The sequence below is a fragment of the Oncorhynchus keta genome, chromosome 29 (assembly GCF_023373465.1).
Source record: "Oncorhynchus keta strain PuntledgeMale-10-30-2019 chromosome 29, Oket_V2, whole genome shotgun sequence".
NCBI lineage: Eukaryota > Metazoa > Chordata > Actinopteri > Salmoniformes > Salmonidae > Oncorhynchus > Oncorhynchus keta.
Window position 1 is genome coordinate 26,264,441 of NC_068449.1, and position 14,904 is coordinate 26,279,344.

Below are 14,904 nucleotides of genomic sequence, written 5' to 3' on the forward strand. Positions count from 1 at the left end.
ACCACCAATACAGTGAATTTGGAAAATGGATTCAAAAGGTAACTCCCTCTGCTGCTGACTTGCTGAATATGCGATCCTAAAGGACGGCGGTGATTGGTTATTTACCTATACATTTGTATGTATAAAATGGGTCATATCAGAGAAACTTCTCCGCTAGACATTATTTGGGGTGTTTTTTCAGTCTCCCTACATATTTATGAGAGGATGTTTCAGACAAAATTATGCACTATGGCTGTATTTACATTTTTTCGCGCCTGCAGAATTCATCCAATGTCGTCATTGGTTGACTGAACCTGCTCTCTTCCTAGAGCTGTCCGCCAAAACAAACTGAGCACTCCGCTTGGAGTTTAACAAAAGGCACCTAAAGGACTCTCAGACCATGAGAAACAAGATTCTCTAGTCTGATGAAACTCTTTGGCCTGAATTCCAAGCATCTCGTCTGGAGGAAATACCCCATCAGACCAGAGAATCTTGTTTCTCATGGTCTGAGTCTTTAGGTGCCTTTTGGAAAACACCAAGGGGGCTGTCATGTGCCTTTACTGTGGAGTGCCTTCCGTCTGGCCACTGTACCATAAAGGCCTGATTTTTAGAGTGCTGCAGAGATGGTTGTCCTTCTGGAATGTTCTCCCATCTCCAAAGAAGAACTCTGAAGCTCTGTCAGAGTGAGCATCGGGTTCTTGGTCACCTCCCTGACCAAGGCCTTTCTCCCCCGATTGCTCAGTTTTGCCGGGTGGCCAGCTCTTGGAAAGGTTTTGGTGGTTCCAAACAGCTTCCATTTAAGAATAATGGAAGCCAGTGTTCTGCCACTTCTTGGGGACCTTCAATGCTGAATACATGTTGTTGCTGACATGCACTGTCAACTGTGGGACCTTATATAGACAGGTGTGTCTTTCCAAATCATGTCCAATCAATTGAATTAACCACAGGTTATTGAAGTTGTAGAAACATAAAGGATGATCAATGGAAACAGGATGCACCTGAGCTCAATTTCCAATCTCATAGCAAAAGGTCTGAATATTTATGTAATTAAGGTATGTTATTTTTAATACATTTTCAACAATTTCAAACAACCTGTTTTCACTTTGTCATTATGGGGTATTGTGTGTAGATTGAGGAAAAAATATAATTTAAAATGTTTAAATAAGGCTGTAACGTAACAAAATGTGGAAAAAGTCAATAGGTTTGAATACATTCCAAAGGCACTATACACACTATTTGTTTTGTATATTTTCCTTTTATGTTCCCCTAGCCCTACCACCCCTCCCTTAATTGGATAAAACTAATGGACAACAACACTTGGGCTTCTACTTCCATCTTATACATACTACATACATTTTACAGACAAAATGTATTTTACTCCCATCAACCCTAATCTACCATTTTGTTAAAACACGTATACTTGCCAACATTTGTTTAAACGATACTGCTAAAACAAATGATGCAGGGAGTTGGTGTAAGACTGAAGCTAGTTTATCCAAATACAATTCATGAATATCACAATGAATTGATAAAGAAGTCGAAGTCAGCACTTGATTGTTTTTTTAATAACACCATTATATACATATGTTCAAAAGCCAGTGGTGACCCATCATTCAGGGCAGAGCTCCACCTGTTGAGCAAAAAAATGATAAATATTTTTTTCTAAACAGGTGGAGCTCTGCCCTGAATACTGGAACGGTGTATACACACACACTACCAGTGAAAAGTTTGGGGACACACCTACTCAAAAAAGGTTTTATTTTTACTATTTTCTACATTGTAGAATAATAGTGAAGACAAAACTATGAAATAACACATGGAATCATTTAGTAGCCAAAAAAAGTGTTACATGTTTTATTCTTCAAAGTAGCCTTTGCCTTGATGACAGCTTTGCACACTCTTGGCATTCTCTCAATCAGCTTCACCTGGAAAGCTTTCCAACAGTCTTAAAGGTGTTCCCGCATATGAAAAACAAATTATTGTCCCACTAAGCGCAAACCAGATTGGATAGCATGTCGCTGGAGAATGTTAAATATTAAATAAATCACTGACAGTGTCACCAGCAAAGCAGCCCCATACCATCACACCTCCTCCTCCATGCTTCACGGTGGGAAACACCGGGGCGGCAGGTAGCCTAGTGGTTAGAGCGTTGGAATAGTAACCGAAAGTTTGCAAGACTGAATCCCCGGCCTGACAAGGTAAAAATCTGTCGTTCTGCCCCTGAACAAGGCAGTTAACCCACTGTTCTAGGCAGTCATTGTAAATAAGAATTTGTTTTTAACTGACTTAGTTAAATAAAGGTTTAAAGTTGTTTTGGCTTTTTAACACACGAGATCATCCACTCACCGACAAAAGTGGTTGGAACCAAAAATCTCAAATTTGGACTCATCAGACCAAAGGACAGATTTAAACCTAATATCCATTGCTCATGTTTCTTGGCCCAAGAAAGTTTATTCTCCTTATTGGTGTCCTTTAGTAGTGGTTTCTTTGCAATCTGACCATGAAGGCCTGATTTCAAGCAGTCTCCTCTGAACAGTTGATGTTGAGATGTGTCTGTTACTTGAACCCCGTGAAGCATTTATTTGGGTTGCATATTCTGAGGCTGGTAACTGTAATGAACTTATCCTCTACAGCTGAGGTAATTCTGGTTCTTCCTTTCCTGTGGCAGTCCTTATGAGAGCTAGTTTCATCAAAGCGCTTGATGGTTTTTACGAATGCACTTGAAGAAACTTTCAAAGTGCTTGACATTTTTCCTGGTTGACTGACCATGTCTTAAAGGAATGATGGACTGTCATTTCTCTTTGTTTATTTGAGCTGTTCTTGCCCTAATATGGACTTGGTCTTTACCAAAAAGGGATATCTTCTGTATACCACCCCTACCTTGTCACAACACAACAGATTGGCACAAACGTACTAGGGAAAGAAATTCCACAAATTAACTCGTAACCAGGCACACCCGTTAATTGAAATGCAATGCAGTGACTACCTCATGAAGCTGGTTGAGAGAATGCCAAGAGTGTGCAAAGCTGTCATCAAGGCAAAGGGTGGCTACTTTGAAGAATGTCAAATATTTTTTAACACTTTTTTTGGTTACTAAATGATTTCACGTGTTATTTCATAGTTTAGGTATTCACTATAATTATAGAAAATAGTTGATATTGCAAGGATTAATTTGTTTGCGCAATGTCAATTGCACTGTCAATGTGTCAGTATATTGTGTATGTAAGTGAATCCTCATGATTGTATTTTCCTTCCCTTTTAGACCACATAGGCCTAATCACTGATCACTGATCACTGATGTGATCTTCCTGTCTGGGTTGGCGCCCCCCCCCTTGGGTTGTGCCGTGGCGGAGATCTTTGTGGGCTATACTCGGCCTTGTCTCAGGATGGTAAGTTGGTGGTTGAAGATATCCCTCTGGTGGTGTGGGGGCTGTGCTTTGGCAAAGTGGGTGGGGTTATATCCTTCCTGTTTGGCCCTGTCTGGGGGTGTCCTCAGATGGGGCCACAGTGTCTCCTGACCCCTCCTGTCTCAGCCTCCAGTATTTATGCTGCAGTAGTTTATGTGTCGGGGGGCTAGGGTAAGTTTGTTATATCTGGAGTACTTCTCCTGTCATATTCGGTGTCCTGTGTGAATTTAAGTGTGCTCTCTCTAATTCTCTCTTTCTTTCTCTCTCTCTGAGGACCTGAGCCCTAGGACAATGCCTCATGACTACCTGACATGATGACTCCTTGCTGTCCCCAGTCCACCTGGCCGTGCTGCTGCTCCAGTTTCAACTGTTCTGCCTTATTATTATTGGGCCATGCTGGTCATTTATGAACATTTGAACATGTTGGCCATGTTCTGTTATAATCTCACCCGGCACAGCCAGAAGAGGACTGGCCACCCCACATAGCCTGGTTCCTCTCTAGGTTTCATCCTAGGTTTTGGCCTTTCTAGGGAGTTTTTCCTAGTCACCGTGCTTCTACACCTGCATTGCTTGCTGTTTGGGGTTTTAGGCTGGGTTTCTGTACAGCACTTTGAGATATCAGCTGATGTATGAAGGGCTATATAAATACATTTGATTGAATAGTCTATGATTTGGGTGACTGGAGTCTTTTACATTTTTTGGGCCTTCCTCTGAGACCGCCTATTATTTAGGTCCTGGATGGCATGAAGCTTGGCCCCAGTGATGTACTGGCCCTTACGCACTATCCTCTGTAGCGCCTTACGGTCAGATGCCGAGCAGTTGCCATACCAGGCAGTGATGCAACCGATCAAGATGTTCTCGATGGTGCAGCTGTAGAAACTTGAAAATCTGGAGACCCATGCCAATTATTTTCAGTCTCCTGAGGGCGAAAATGTGTTGTCGTGCCCTATTCACAACTGTCTTGTTGTGTCTGGACCATGATTGTTTGTTGGTGATGTGGACACCAAGGAACTTGAAACTCTCGACCCTCTCCACTACAGCCCTGTCGATGTTAATGGGGGCCTGTTCGGCCCGCCTTTTCCTTTAGTCCACGATAAAAAAACGTTGTCTTTCTCACATTGAGGGAGGGGTTGTTGTCCTGGCACCACACAGCAAGGTCTCTGACCTCCTCCAAATAGGCTGTCTCATCGTTGTCTGTGAACAGGCCTACCACTGTTGGGTCGTCAGCAAACTTAATGGTGGTGTTGGAGTCGTGTTTGGCCACGCAGTCGTGGATGAACAGGGAGTACAGGAGGAGACTAAGCACGCACCCTAGAGGGGCCCCAGTGTTGAGGATCAGCGTGGCAGATGTGTATTTGCCCACCCTACCACCTGGGGGGCGGCCCGTCAGGAAGTCCAGGATCCAGCTACAGAGGGAGGTGTTTAATTCCCAGGGTCCTTATCTTAGTGATGAGATTTTTGGGCACTATGGTGTTGAACGCTGAGCTGTAGTCAATGAACAGCATTCTCACAAAGGTGTTCCTTTTTCCAGGTGGGAAAGGGCAATGAGGGCGATTTGAGATTACGTCATCTGTTGGGGCAGTATGCGAATTGGAATGGGTCTAGGGTTTCCGTGATGATGGTGTTGATGTGACCCATGTTGATGTTAGCCATGACCAGCCTTTCAAAGCACTTCATGGTTACCGACGTGAGTGCTTCGAGGAGGTAATCATTTAGGGATGTTACCTTACGCTTCCTTGGGCACAGGGACTATGGTGGTATGTTTGAAACATGCAGCTATTACAGTGAAGACACTTGCCAGTTGGTCCGCACATGCTTTGAGTACACGTCCTGGTAATGCGTCTGGCCCCACCCACGGCTTTGTGAATGTTGACTTGTTTAAAGGTCTTGCTCACATCGGCTACCGAGAGCATGATCACACAGTAATCCAGAACAGCTGGTGCTCTCATGCATGCTTCAGTGTTGCTTGCCTTGAAGCGAGCATAAAAAGTTATTAGTAGGCTGGTAGGCTCGCGTCACTGGGCAGCTCGCAGCTGGGTTTCCCTTTGTAGCCCGTAATAGTTTGCAAGCCCTGCCACATCCGACAAGCGTCAGAGCCGGTGTAGTAGGATTCAGTCTTCGTCCTCTCTAGTGCAATTAATGTATTGTTTGACGTTGTGTTGTGGCTTTGCTGGCATGCATAAAAAAAAACATTTGTTTGCCCCACCAAGATTTAACATGCTAAAATCACCACTGACAACAGCTAGCAATATATACACCACAATGTTGGTTGAATGTTCCAGGCAAGTTCCAGAATCTTCTTCATGTGGTTAACCTCTTCTTGTGTTGGGTAATGGCAGCTGTTTTTAGCAAGCTTTGGGTATGTTGGGTTTGGGGGGGCTTTGACTCTGGCTCCTTGTAGAGAACCGTCTGGTCCTTTCTGCACTCCACAACCAGGTGGACAAGCCTCTCGTACACTTTCTTCACCGCACACTGCTTCAACCTCTTTTAGAAGATTTGTGTGTACTGCAAGTCTCCTGGAAAGACATGAAGACTGATCATGAGGATGTGTAACCATACAATAGACCATGTTCGTCTGTAAACAAATAAAGGCACAGTAGACTGGTATGCGTTTTGCTTGACTTGTAGGCAGTCTAGCTGTGTATAAGCAACTACAGTTGTGCTGTTGAGTAGACAAGCTAGAAGAGTATACCAACAGCCCCTCTCCCACCTGCCACAGAACTGACTGCAAGGATAAGAAAAGTTTGAGAAGCACTTATTTTGTAGACAGTTTAGTGTATTGGTGATTTTGTTTTCTCAAGAGGGTATTGTGCTTTTATAAATACCTTTGGCTGTCCTGGCTGGTTTCAAAGTAAGATGATGTTGATCTTGAGTTTATTCCAGGCCGAAAGCTTTAATCTAAATGGGTCTACAGATTCTGTACTACTAAAGCTGGTGTCAATGTTATTGTCATCAGTAGCAGGGTTAGTGGGTAGGACACTCAGTAGTCAGGTGATTAACCAACATTTTACTACTTTTCCCCCATCAATACACACGCAAAGCAACGAACTACATCCACCCACCCCCCTCACATCAATAGATCATGCACACTAACCTTTACACACCCACCCCCAACAGACACCAGTCAGTCAACCAGTCAGTCAAGTCCTGCATGAACAATAATACAGAAAACTACAGTAGAAGTTGTAGCCTCATTGTAAACACACCAACTATGACAACAAGACATGGACCAAGTTTATGCCTAGCTCCAGGATATTTATTTGCTCATCATGGAGTCATGGAAAGATTGCTGATATCTTTGCAGATGTTGATGGGATCGGACTCTAAATAGAACACAGTCAAGTCAGGCTCTGCGGAAGTTCTTTATCTAGCTAATGGTTCACTTACCTAACCTAAGGAAGCTGACATTAGCTTACAACGTTAAATCACATTGCCAGATAGCAGCTGCCTAATTACATTGATATGCTTTGGAATGTTTGGCCAGTGTATTATGAAAGCTAGGTAGATGTTGGTTTAGATAAACAAATTTGTTTGCTAACCAGTTCGCTTGGTAACATTAGCTGCGTTACCTCAGCTTGACTTCTTTTCACAGGTGATGATGGGCTGATCAGTTAGCTCCCTCTTTGAAGTGAAGGGGAACATCGATAGAATAGCATCACTTTTCAACATTCGACGACATGGCAACCCCATCAGTTGAGACTTCAGATCCATCAGAAATCCTCTGGCTGAAAGTGCTGGCTACAAAACAGACATTTCTATATTTCTCACACCTCCACGGGCGGTCCTGGACATTCTGAAATCCCTAGGAATTCTGGACATTGTGGTTTGCTTTCAACCAGGCAATGTAGCTGGCCCGTTTCTACCCTTGAGATGCAAAAACGCTTGTATTTGCGTGTAGTGAGGAAATAAATGTTTATTATTAATAAATATTAATGGAGCTAGTGCCTTCGGAAAGTATTCAGACCACTTGACTTATTACACATTTTATTACGCAGCAGCCTTATTCTAAAATTGATTTTTTTAAAAATAAATCTCATTAATCTATACACAATACCCCATAATGACAAAGCACAAACAGGTTTTTAGAACTTTTTGCAAATGTATAAATATCACATTTCCATAAGTATTCAGATCCTTCACTCAGTACTTTGTTGAAGCACCTCTGGCAGCGATTACAGCATTGAGTCTTCTTGAGTATGACGCCACAAGCTTGGTACACCTGTATTTGGGGTGTTTCTCCCATTCTACTCTTCAGATCCTGAAGCTCTGTCAGGTTGGATGGGAAGCGTTGCTGCACATCTTTTTTAAAGGTCTCTCCAGAGATGTTCGATCGGGTTCAAGTCCGGGCTCTTGCTGGGTCACTCAAGTACATTCAGAGACTTGTCCCAAAGCAACTCCTGTGTGGTCTTGGCTGAGAGCTTAGGATCGTCTAAGTCTAAGGTCTCTGGAGCAGGTTTTCATGAAGGATCTCTTTGTACTCCGTTCATCTTAACCTCGATCCTGACTCGTCTCCCAGTCCCTGCCGCTGAAAAACATCCCCACAGCATGATGCTGCCACCCATGCTTCACCGTAAGGATGGTGCCTGGTTTCCTCCAGACGTGATGCTTGGCATTCAGGCCAAAGAGTTCAATATTGGTTTCATCAGACCAGAGAATCTTGTTTCTCATAGTCTTAAGGTGCCTTTTGGCAAACTCCAAGAGGGCTGTCATGTACCTTTTACTGAGGAGTAGCTTCCGTCTGGCCACTCTAGCTTAAAGGCCTGATTGGTGGAGTGCTGCAGAGATAAAAATCTCCACAGAGGAACTACAGAGCTCTGTCAGAGGGACCATCCGTTTCTTGATCACCTTCCTGACCAAGGCCCTTCTCCCGAGTGTTCAGTTTGGCCCGGCGGCCAGCTCTAGGAAGACTTCTTCCATTTAAGAATGATGAAGGCCACTGTGTTTTGGGGGACCTTCAATGCTGCATAAATGTTTAAGTACCCTTCCCCAGATCTGTGCCAACACAATCCTGTCTCAGAGCTCTACAGACAATCCCTTCGACCTCATGTGGGACCTTATATAGACAGGTGTGTGCCCTTCCAAATCATGTCCAATCAATTTAATTTACCACAGGTGGACTCCAAGCAAGTTGTAGAAACATCTCAAGGAAGATCAATGGAATTAGGATGCACCTGAGCTCAATTTCAAGTCTCATAGCAAAGAATCTGAATACTTATGTATTAAAACAAAAAACAGAACTTATTTACATCTAAACATTTCCAAAAAACTGTTTTAGCTTTGTCATTAAGGGGTAGTGTGTGTAGATTGCTGAGGAAAATGTTTTATTTAATACATTTTATAATAAGGCTGAAACGTAACATGTGGAAAAAGTCAAGGGGTCTGAATACCTATAGGTAGCCTAGTGGGGCGGCAGACAGCCTAGTGGTTAGTGTTGGGCCAGTAACCGAAAGGTTGCTAGATCGAATTCCTGAGCTGTTAAGGTAAAAATCTGTCATTCTACCCCTGAACAAGGCAGTTAACCCACTGTTCCTAGACCGTCATTGTAAATAAGAATTTGTTCTTAACTAACTTGCCTAGTTAAAAAATAAAAAATAATAATTACCTTCTGTAGGCACTGTATATAGTGAAATTAAGCACCGGTGAAATGTGCCTTTAAAAGCCCACTCTGGAAATGTTACGTGTTTGAAGAGTATATTGTTACAAACATTATGTCTAAAGATAAGCTAAATCCAAAAAGGGCCATTTTGAGAGATTGATATTTTAAATATTGAATAAATTAAAGTCCAATTTTTTTTTCCAGAATCTAGACATACTCCATATTTGAGAGAACAATAACACCAAGATGTCTGTATCCTGTACGGTTCACAGATCATAGGGTCTTACAGGAAGCATGTATAGCTCTAAAATAGTATAAAATGGCCACTTAGTGATACAAATGTAAAAAGCATGTCAAAAATCCTTGTTCACAAAGAAGTAACTATGTGAGAATTGCCAGAAAAATCTCAGATACCACAAATATTTTCGGACTAAGCTGGTGTGGAATCGGCCTATAAACAGATTGAGAGAAGGTCTTACCAGTGAAGAAGTTTTTCTGGGCATAAATAAAGTGATAGGTGGCCTTGTACACCTCTATCTCACAGTTCCAGGACTGGGGCATGTTCCACACACTGGGATAGCTGGCAATCACATGGAACTAAGGGGAGAAGTGTCAGAGGCAACAATCATGTCAACACGCTTTCATGTTCACAAGGAGGTACACTAACACACCTGATTTAACTCATCAAGGGCTTGGTAATTCATTTGTACACAGTTGTTTTGATTCAATCACTCATTAAAAAAATGTGTAATGGAACTCTGGATATGGCTTGTGGCTAAATAGGACCCCTGCAGATTCCTACTATGCTGTACTTACAGCCAGCATCTCAGCCTCCAGCAGAGTCCTGTACTGCATGCTGGTGGTGGTGTCTACATGGAGCAACTGGCCTTTGATGGTGGGAGAGTAGCCTGGGGAGAGAGGATCAAACAAATGCTCACTACTGAAGTTCGGTGATGGTAATATTGATTAATGCATGATTTTATGGCATCGCACCGGCATCTTACCCTGTAACCATAGACACAGACATCCACTTTCTTCTAACCTCAGTTCTTTCTCACTGTCCACTCACCTGTCTCCCCCACAGTCATAGGTATGTTCACTTCCAGATAAGAGCCTGCTCCGACATTCACATGTATGGCATTGGTTTCCTAAGAGCATGAAAATCATTAGATCACATATTTAGAGAAACACATGATCCCATTGTGAAATGGATTATAACAGTTTAGAGCCATTTAGATCTGTCATTATCTAATACTAATAAAAAAAGAGACAGAATAGAAGAGGAGAGAAACAGAGAGTGAGAAGCCTGCTCTCCTGGTACCCTGTTTTTGGTGAAGAGCAGGTCTATGGTGGCGTCTGCGATAATGTTCATGCGGAGTTCAAAGGCCAGAATCTGTCTGGGTTTGCCGGGCTGAGCCACCTCTGTAACACCCATGGACTGGTAGTCTGCTGGTAGGAAGAACTTCCACAGGCAATCCCTGCATACAGAAATATAACCCTTAGTCATTCTATTTTTATGGTCTCTGCACACAGGAGAATGCTGAGTGTGCGTATGTGTGTACGTGTACCTCTGCCTGTCCGCCCAGGGCCCGTAGTTGAAGTCAGTTCCTTTCCCACAGACTATGTCCAGACCCCAGCAGGGAGGCAGATCCTGCAGTTTGGTTCCTTCTCCACATAGCTCTGGATCCCCACTCTCCTGCTCCTCTGGGACCAGGCCTGATAACACACACACACAAACATAAATAGTCATTCCAAAACACAAGAACATTCATGAAACCACGTCCAACCCAAATCCATGTAGAAACAGTGCCAATACACCCATATCTTACACGATTCATCATGACCAGAGTTCTACATAATATGGTCGTACCTGGTTCATCCTGGTAATAGTAGATGTCCACATCATTGGACTGCATGACCACAAACCCTTCTCCCATCAGTCTGGGCGGCCTATAGAGGAGAACACAGAATCTCAGAATACTGCTATACCACTATTAATGTGGCTCCTAAGATGTTAAACACTTCTCGTTTTGCATGCTCGTGTAATGGGGTCAGGGATTAACTGTTTGGGATTAGATCGAAGGTCAACTCACTCATCGTTTTGCATGCCCAGGTAGCGTGGGCTGGGTACTAGCATGACACGAACATTCTCCAGAGAGCCCTTGACAATGTGCATGTACTGGTCTAGGTGGCTGGACGGGGGCTTGGTGGCGTAAGTCAGAAAGGCATCCTCAAAGTTCACACATATCGTCTGGGGGAGGTGGTGGTTCCCGAATGCCAAGCGACCCTGGAGAAATACACAGAGGTGATGATGAGAATTATACATATGTGCACTTTCATAGAACCTAAACATTGACTTGTGTGTGGGAGTGATGTCTCATATGTAGCTAAGCTAAAGGCAACTCACAGTGCTGATGTTGACTTTGATGACGGGGATGAGGGATCTCCAAGATGACGATGGGTCTGGAGTCTCTCCTTTGATGTTAACACTGTCCAGGATCTTTTCTTGTTCCTCTCTTTCCCTTTCCTCGTCTTTTTTGGGCGGTATGAGGGTGCGGTCCAACCCAAAGGTCTCCTCTAGACGTGCATAGAGGTCTGTCCGGTTGTAAACGTGGAACTCAAATCCATTTACGGTCACGTAGAGCCTGGTCTCAGCTTTGGGGTCTGGAGAAGACAAGAACAAGGTCATCTGTAACTTTGGTCAAGAATGGTCAAGAATCATGGAGAAGAGTACTCCTGAGTACAAGCTATTTGAGTTTCCTGTGGCCTCCCGCCACTCCTACACCTACAGACTTGTTATCCAAATCCAAACCATTATGTCTCTCCTACAGTCCACTCACCATGCTGTTTCTGCTTAGGGTTATACATTTTCCACCAACGGAATATAAAGAAACCATCTTGTATTCTGTAACACAAAATACATTAAGTATAATAAAATAGTATTAGAATATAAGCATGTATTATATAGAAAGCAGAAAACATAACAGAATAGTGTAAAAGAAAGCACCTGATGGACATGTCTTTGTTGATGAAGTACACATCCCTGAACATGACCTTCCCCGACAGCACCGAGAAAGAGAAGGAGCCTGTGGAGAGAAAGGACAGACAGTGATGCTAAAACTCAGGCAAGTAAGTCAGAATAACAACGCGTTTCAGACACGCTAACAGATTATTCACACCGAATTCCATATATTAGGTCAACTGAGGGGCCAAGTCAATCAATCCCTATCCTAGTCTGCTGTTCCCACATGCTTCAAGAGGGCCACCATTGTTCCTGTTCCCAAGAAAGCTAAGGTAACTGAGCTGAACGACTATCGCCCCATAGCACTCACTTCCGTCATCATGAAGTGCTTTGAGAGACTAGTCAAGGACCATATAACCTCCACCCTACCTGACACCCTAGACCCACTCCAATTTGCTTACCGCCCCAATAGGTCCACAGACGATGCAATCGCAATCACACTGCCCTAACCCATCTGGACAAGAGGAATATCTAAGTAAGAATGCTGTTCATCGACTACAGATCAGAATTTAACAACATAGTACCCTCCAAAATCGTCATTAAGCTCAAGATCCTGGGTCTTGACTAGAGGTCGACCGATTAATCGGAATGGCCGATTAATTAGGGCCGATTTCAAGATTTCATAACAATCGGTAATCTGCGTTTTTGGAAACAGATTATGGCCGATTACATTGCACTCCACGAGGAGACTGTGTGGCAGGCTGACTACCTGTTATGTGAGTGCAGTAAGGAGCCAAGGTAAGGTGCTAGCTAGCATTAAACTTATCTTATAAAAAACAATCAATCTTAACATAAATCACTAGTTAACTACACATGGTTGACGATATTAATAGTTTATCTAGCTTGTCCTGCGTTGCATATAATCGATGCGGTGCCTGTTAATTTATCATTGAATCACAGCCTACTTCGCCGAATGGGTGATTTAACAAGCGCATTCTCGAAAAAAGCACAGTCTTTGCACACCAATGTGTACCTAACCATAAACATCAATGCCTTTCTTAAAATCAATACACAAGTATATATTTTTAAACCTGCATATTTAGTTAATATTGCCTGCTAACATGCATTTCTTTTAACTAGGGAAATTGTGTCACTTCCCTTGTGTTCTGTGAAAGCAGAGTCTGGGTTATTGCAGCAGTTTGGGCCGCCTGGCTCGTTGCGAACTGTGTGAAGACCATTTCTTCCTAACAAAGACCGTAATTAATTAGCCAGAATTGTACATATTTATGACATAACAGTGAAGGTTGTGCAATGTAACAGCAATATTTAGACTTATGGATGCCACCAGTTCGATAAAATATGGAAAGGTTCCGTATTTCACCGAAATAATAAACGTTTTGTTTTCGAAATGATAGTTCATGGATTTGACCATATTAATGACTTAAGGCTCATATTTCTGTGTGTTATTATATTATAATTAAGTCTATGATTTGATAGAGCAGTCTGACTGAGCGGTGGTAGGCAGCAGCAGGCTCGTAAGGATTAATTCAAACAGCACTTTCGTGAATTTGCAAGCAGCTCTTCGCTGTGCTTCAAGCATTGCTCTGTTTATGACTTCAAGCCTATCAACTCCTGAGATGAGGCTGGCAATACTAAAGTACCTATTAGAACATCCAACAGTCAAAAGGTTTATGAAATACAAACGATAGAGAGAAATAGTCCTATAATAACTACAACCTAAAACTTCTTACCTGGGAATATTGAAGACTCATATTAAAAGGAACCACCGGCTTTCATATGTTCTGAGCAAGGAACTTAAATGTTAGCTTTTTTACATGGGACATATTGCACTTTTACTTTCTTCTCCAACACTTTGTTTTTGCATTATTTAAACCAAATTGAACATGTTTCATTATTTATTTGAGACTAAATTGATTTTATTGACGTATTATATTAAATTAAAATAAGTGTTAATTCAGTATTGTTGTAATTGTCATTATTACAAATATATATATAAAAATTGGCCGATTAATCGGTATCTGCATTTTTTTGTCCTCCAATCATCGGTATCGGCGTTGAAAAATCATAATCGGTCGACGTTTAGTCTCGACCCCTGCCAAGCACAACTGGGTCCTGAACTTTCTGACGGGACGCCCCCAGGTGGTGAGGGTAGTAAACAACATCTCCACCCCGATGATCCTCAACACTGGGGCCCCACAAGAGTGAGTTCTCAGCCCTCTCCTGTACTCCCTGTTCACACATGACTGCGTAGCCATGCACGTCTCCAACTCAATCATCAAGTTTGCAGATGACACTACAGTGGTAGGCTCGATTACCAACAAAGACGAGACGGCCTACAGGGAGCAGGTGAGGGCCCTCGGAGTATGGTGTCAGGAAAATAACCTCACACTCAACGTCAACAAAACAAAGGAGATGATTGTGGACTTCAGGAAACAGCAGAGGGAGCACCCCCCTATCCACATTGACGGGACAGTAGTGGAGAAGGTGGAAAGTTTTAAGTTCCTCGGCATACACATCACGGACAAACTGAAATGGTCCACCCACACAGACAGCGTGGGGAAGAAGGAGCAACAGCGCCTCTTCAACCTCAGGAGGCTGAAGAAATGTGGCTTGTCACCAAAAACACTCACAAGCTTTTACAGACGCACAATCGAGAGCATCCTGTCGGGCTGTATCACCGCCTGGTATGGCAACTGCTCCGCCCACAACCGCAAGGCTCTTCAGAGGGTAGTACGGTCTGCACAACGCATCACCGGGGGCAAGTGACATGCCCTCCAGGACACCTATACCACCCGATGTTCACAGGAAGGCCAAAAACCACCCAAGCCACTGCCTGTTCACCCCGCTATCATCCAGAAGGCGAGGTCAGTACAGGTGCATCAAAGCTGGGACCAAGAGACTGAAAAACAGCTTCCATCTGGCTGTTAAACAGCCATCAC

The 14,904-nt window shown here is 43.2% G+C and overlaps 1 protein-coding gene across 1 annotated transcript in view; it reads right to left on the bottom strand.

Moving 5' to 3' along the window:
* LOC118362620 (transmembrane protein KIAA1109 homolog) overlaps positions 1 to 14,904 on the bottom strand; it is a 111,243-nt gene that overhangs the window by 81,224 nt on the left and 15,115 nt on the right. The window contains 10 exon segments of the mRNA XM_052486338.1: positions 9,462 to 9,579; positions 9,799 to 9,890; positions 10,052 to 10,130; positions 10,304 to 10,460; positions 10,551 to 10,698; positions 10,853 to 10,932; positions 11,076 to 11,269; positions 11,390 to 11,646; positions 11,823 to 11,887; positions 11,990 to 12,068. Coding sequence (XP_052342298.1) covers positions 9,462 to 9,579; positions 9,799 to 9,890; positions 10,052 to 10,130; positions 10,304 to 10,460; positions 10,551 to 10,698; positions 10,853 to 10,932; positions 11,076 to 11,269; positions 11,390 to 11,646; positions 11,823 to 11,887; positions 11,990 to 12,068 — 1,269 coding nt within the window.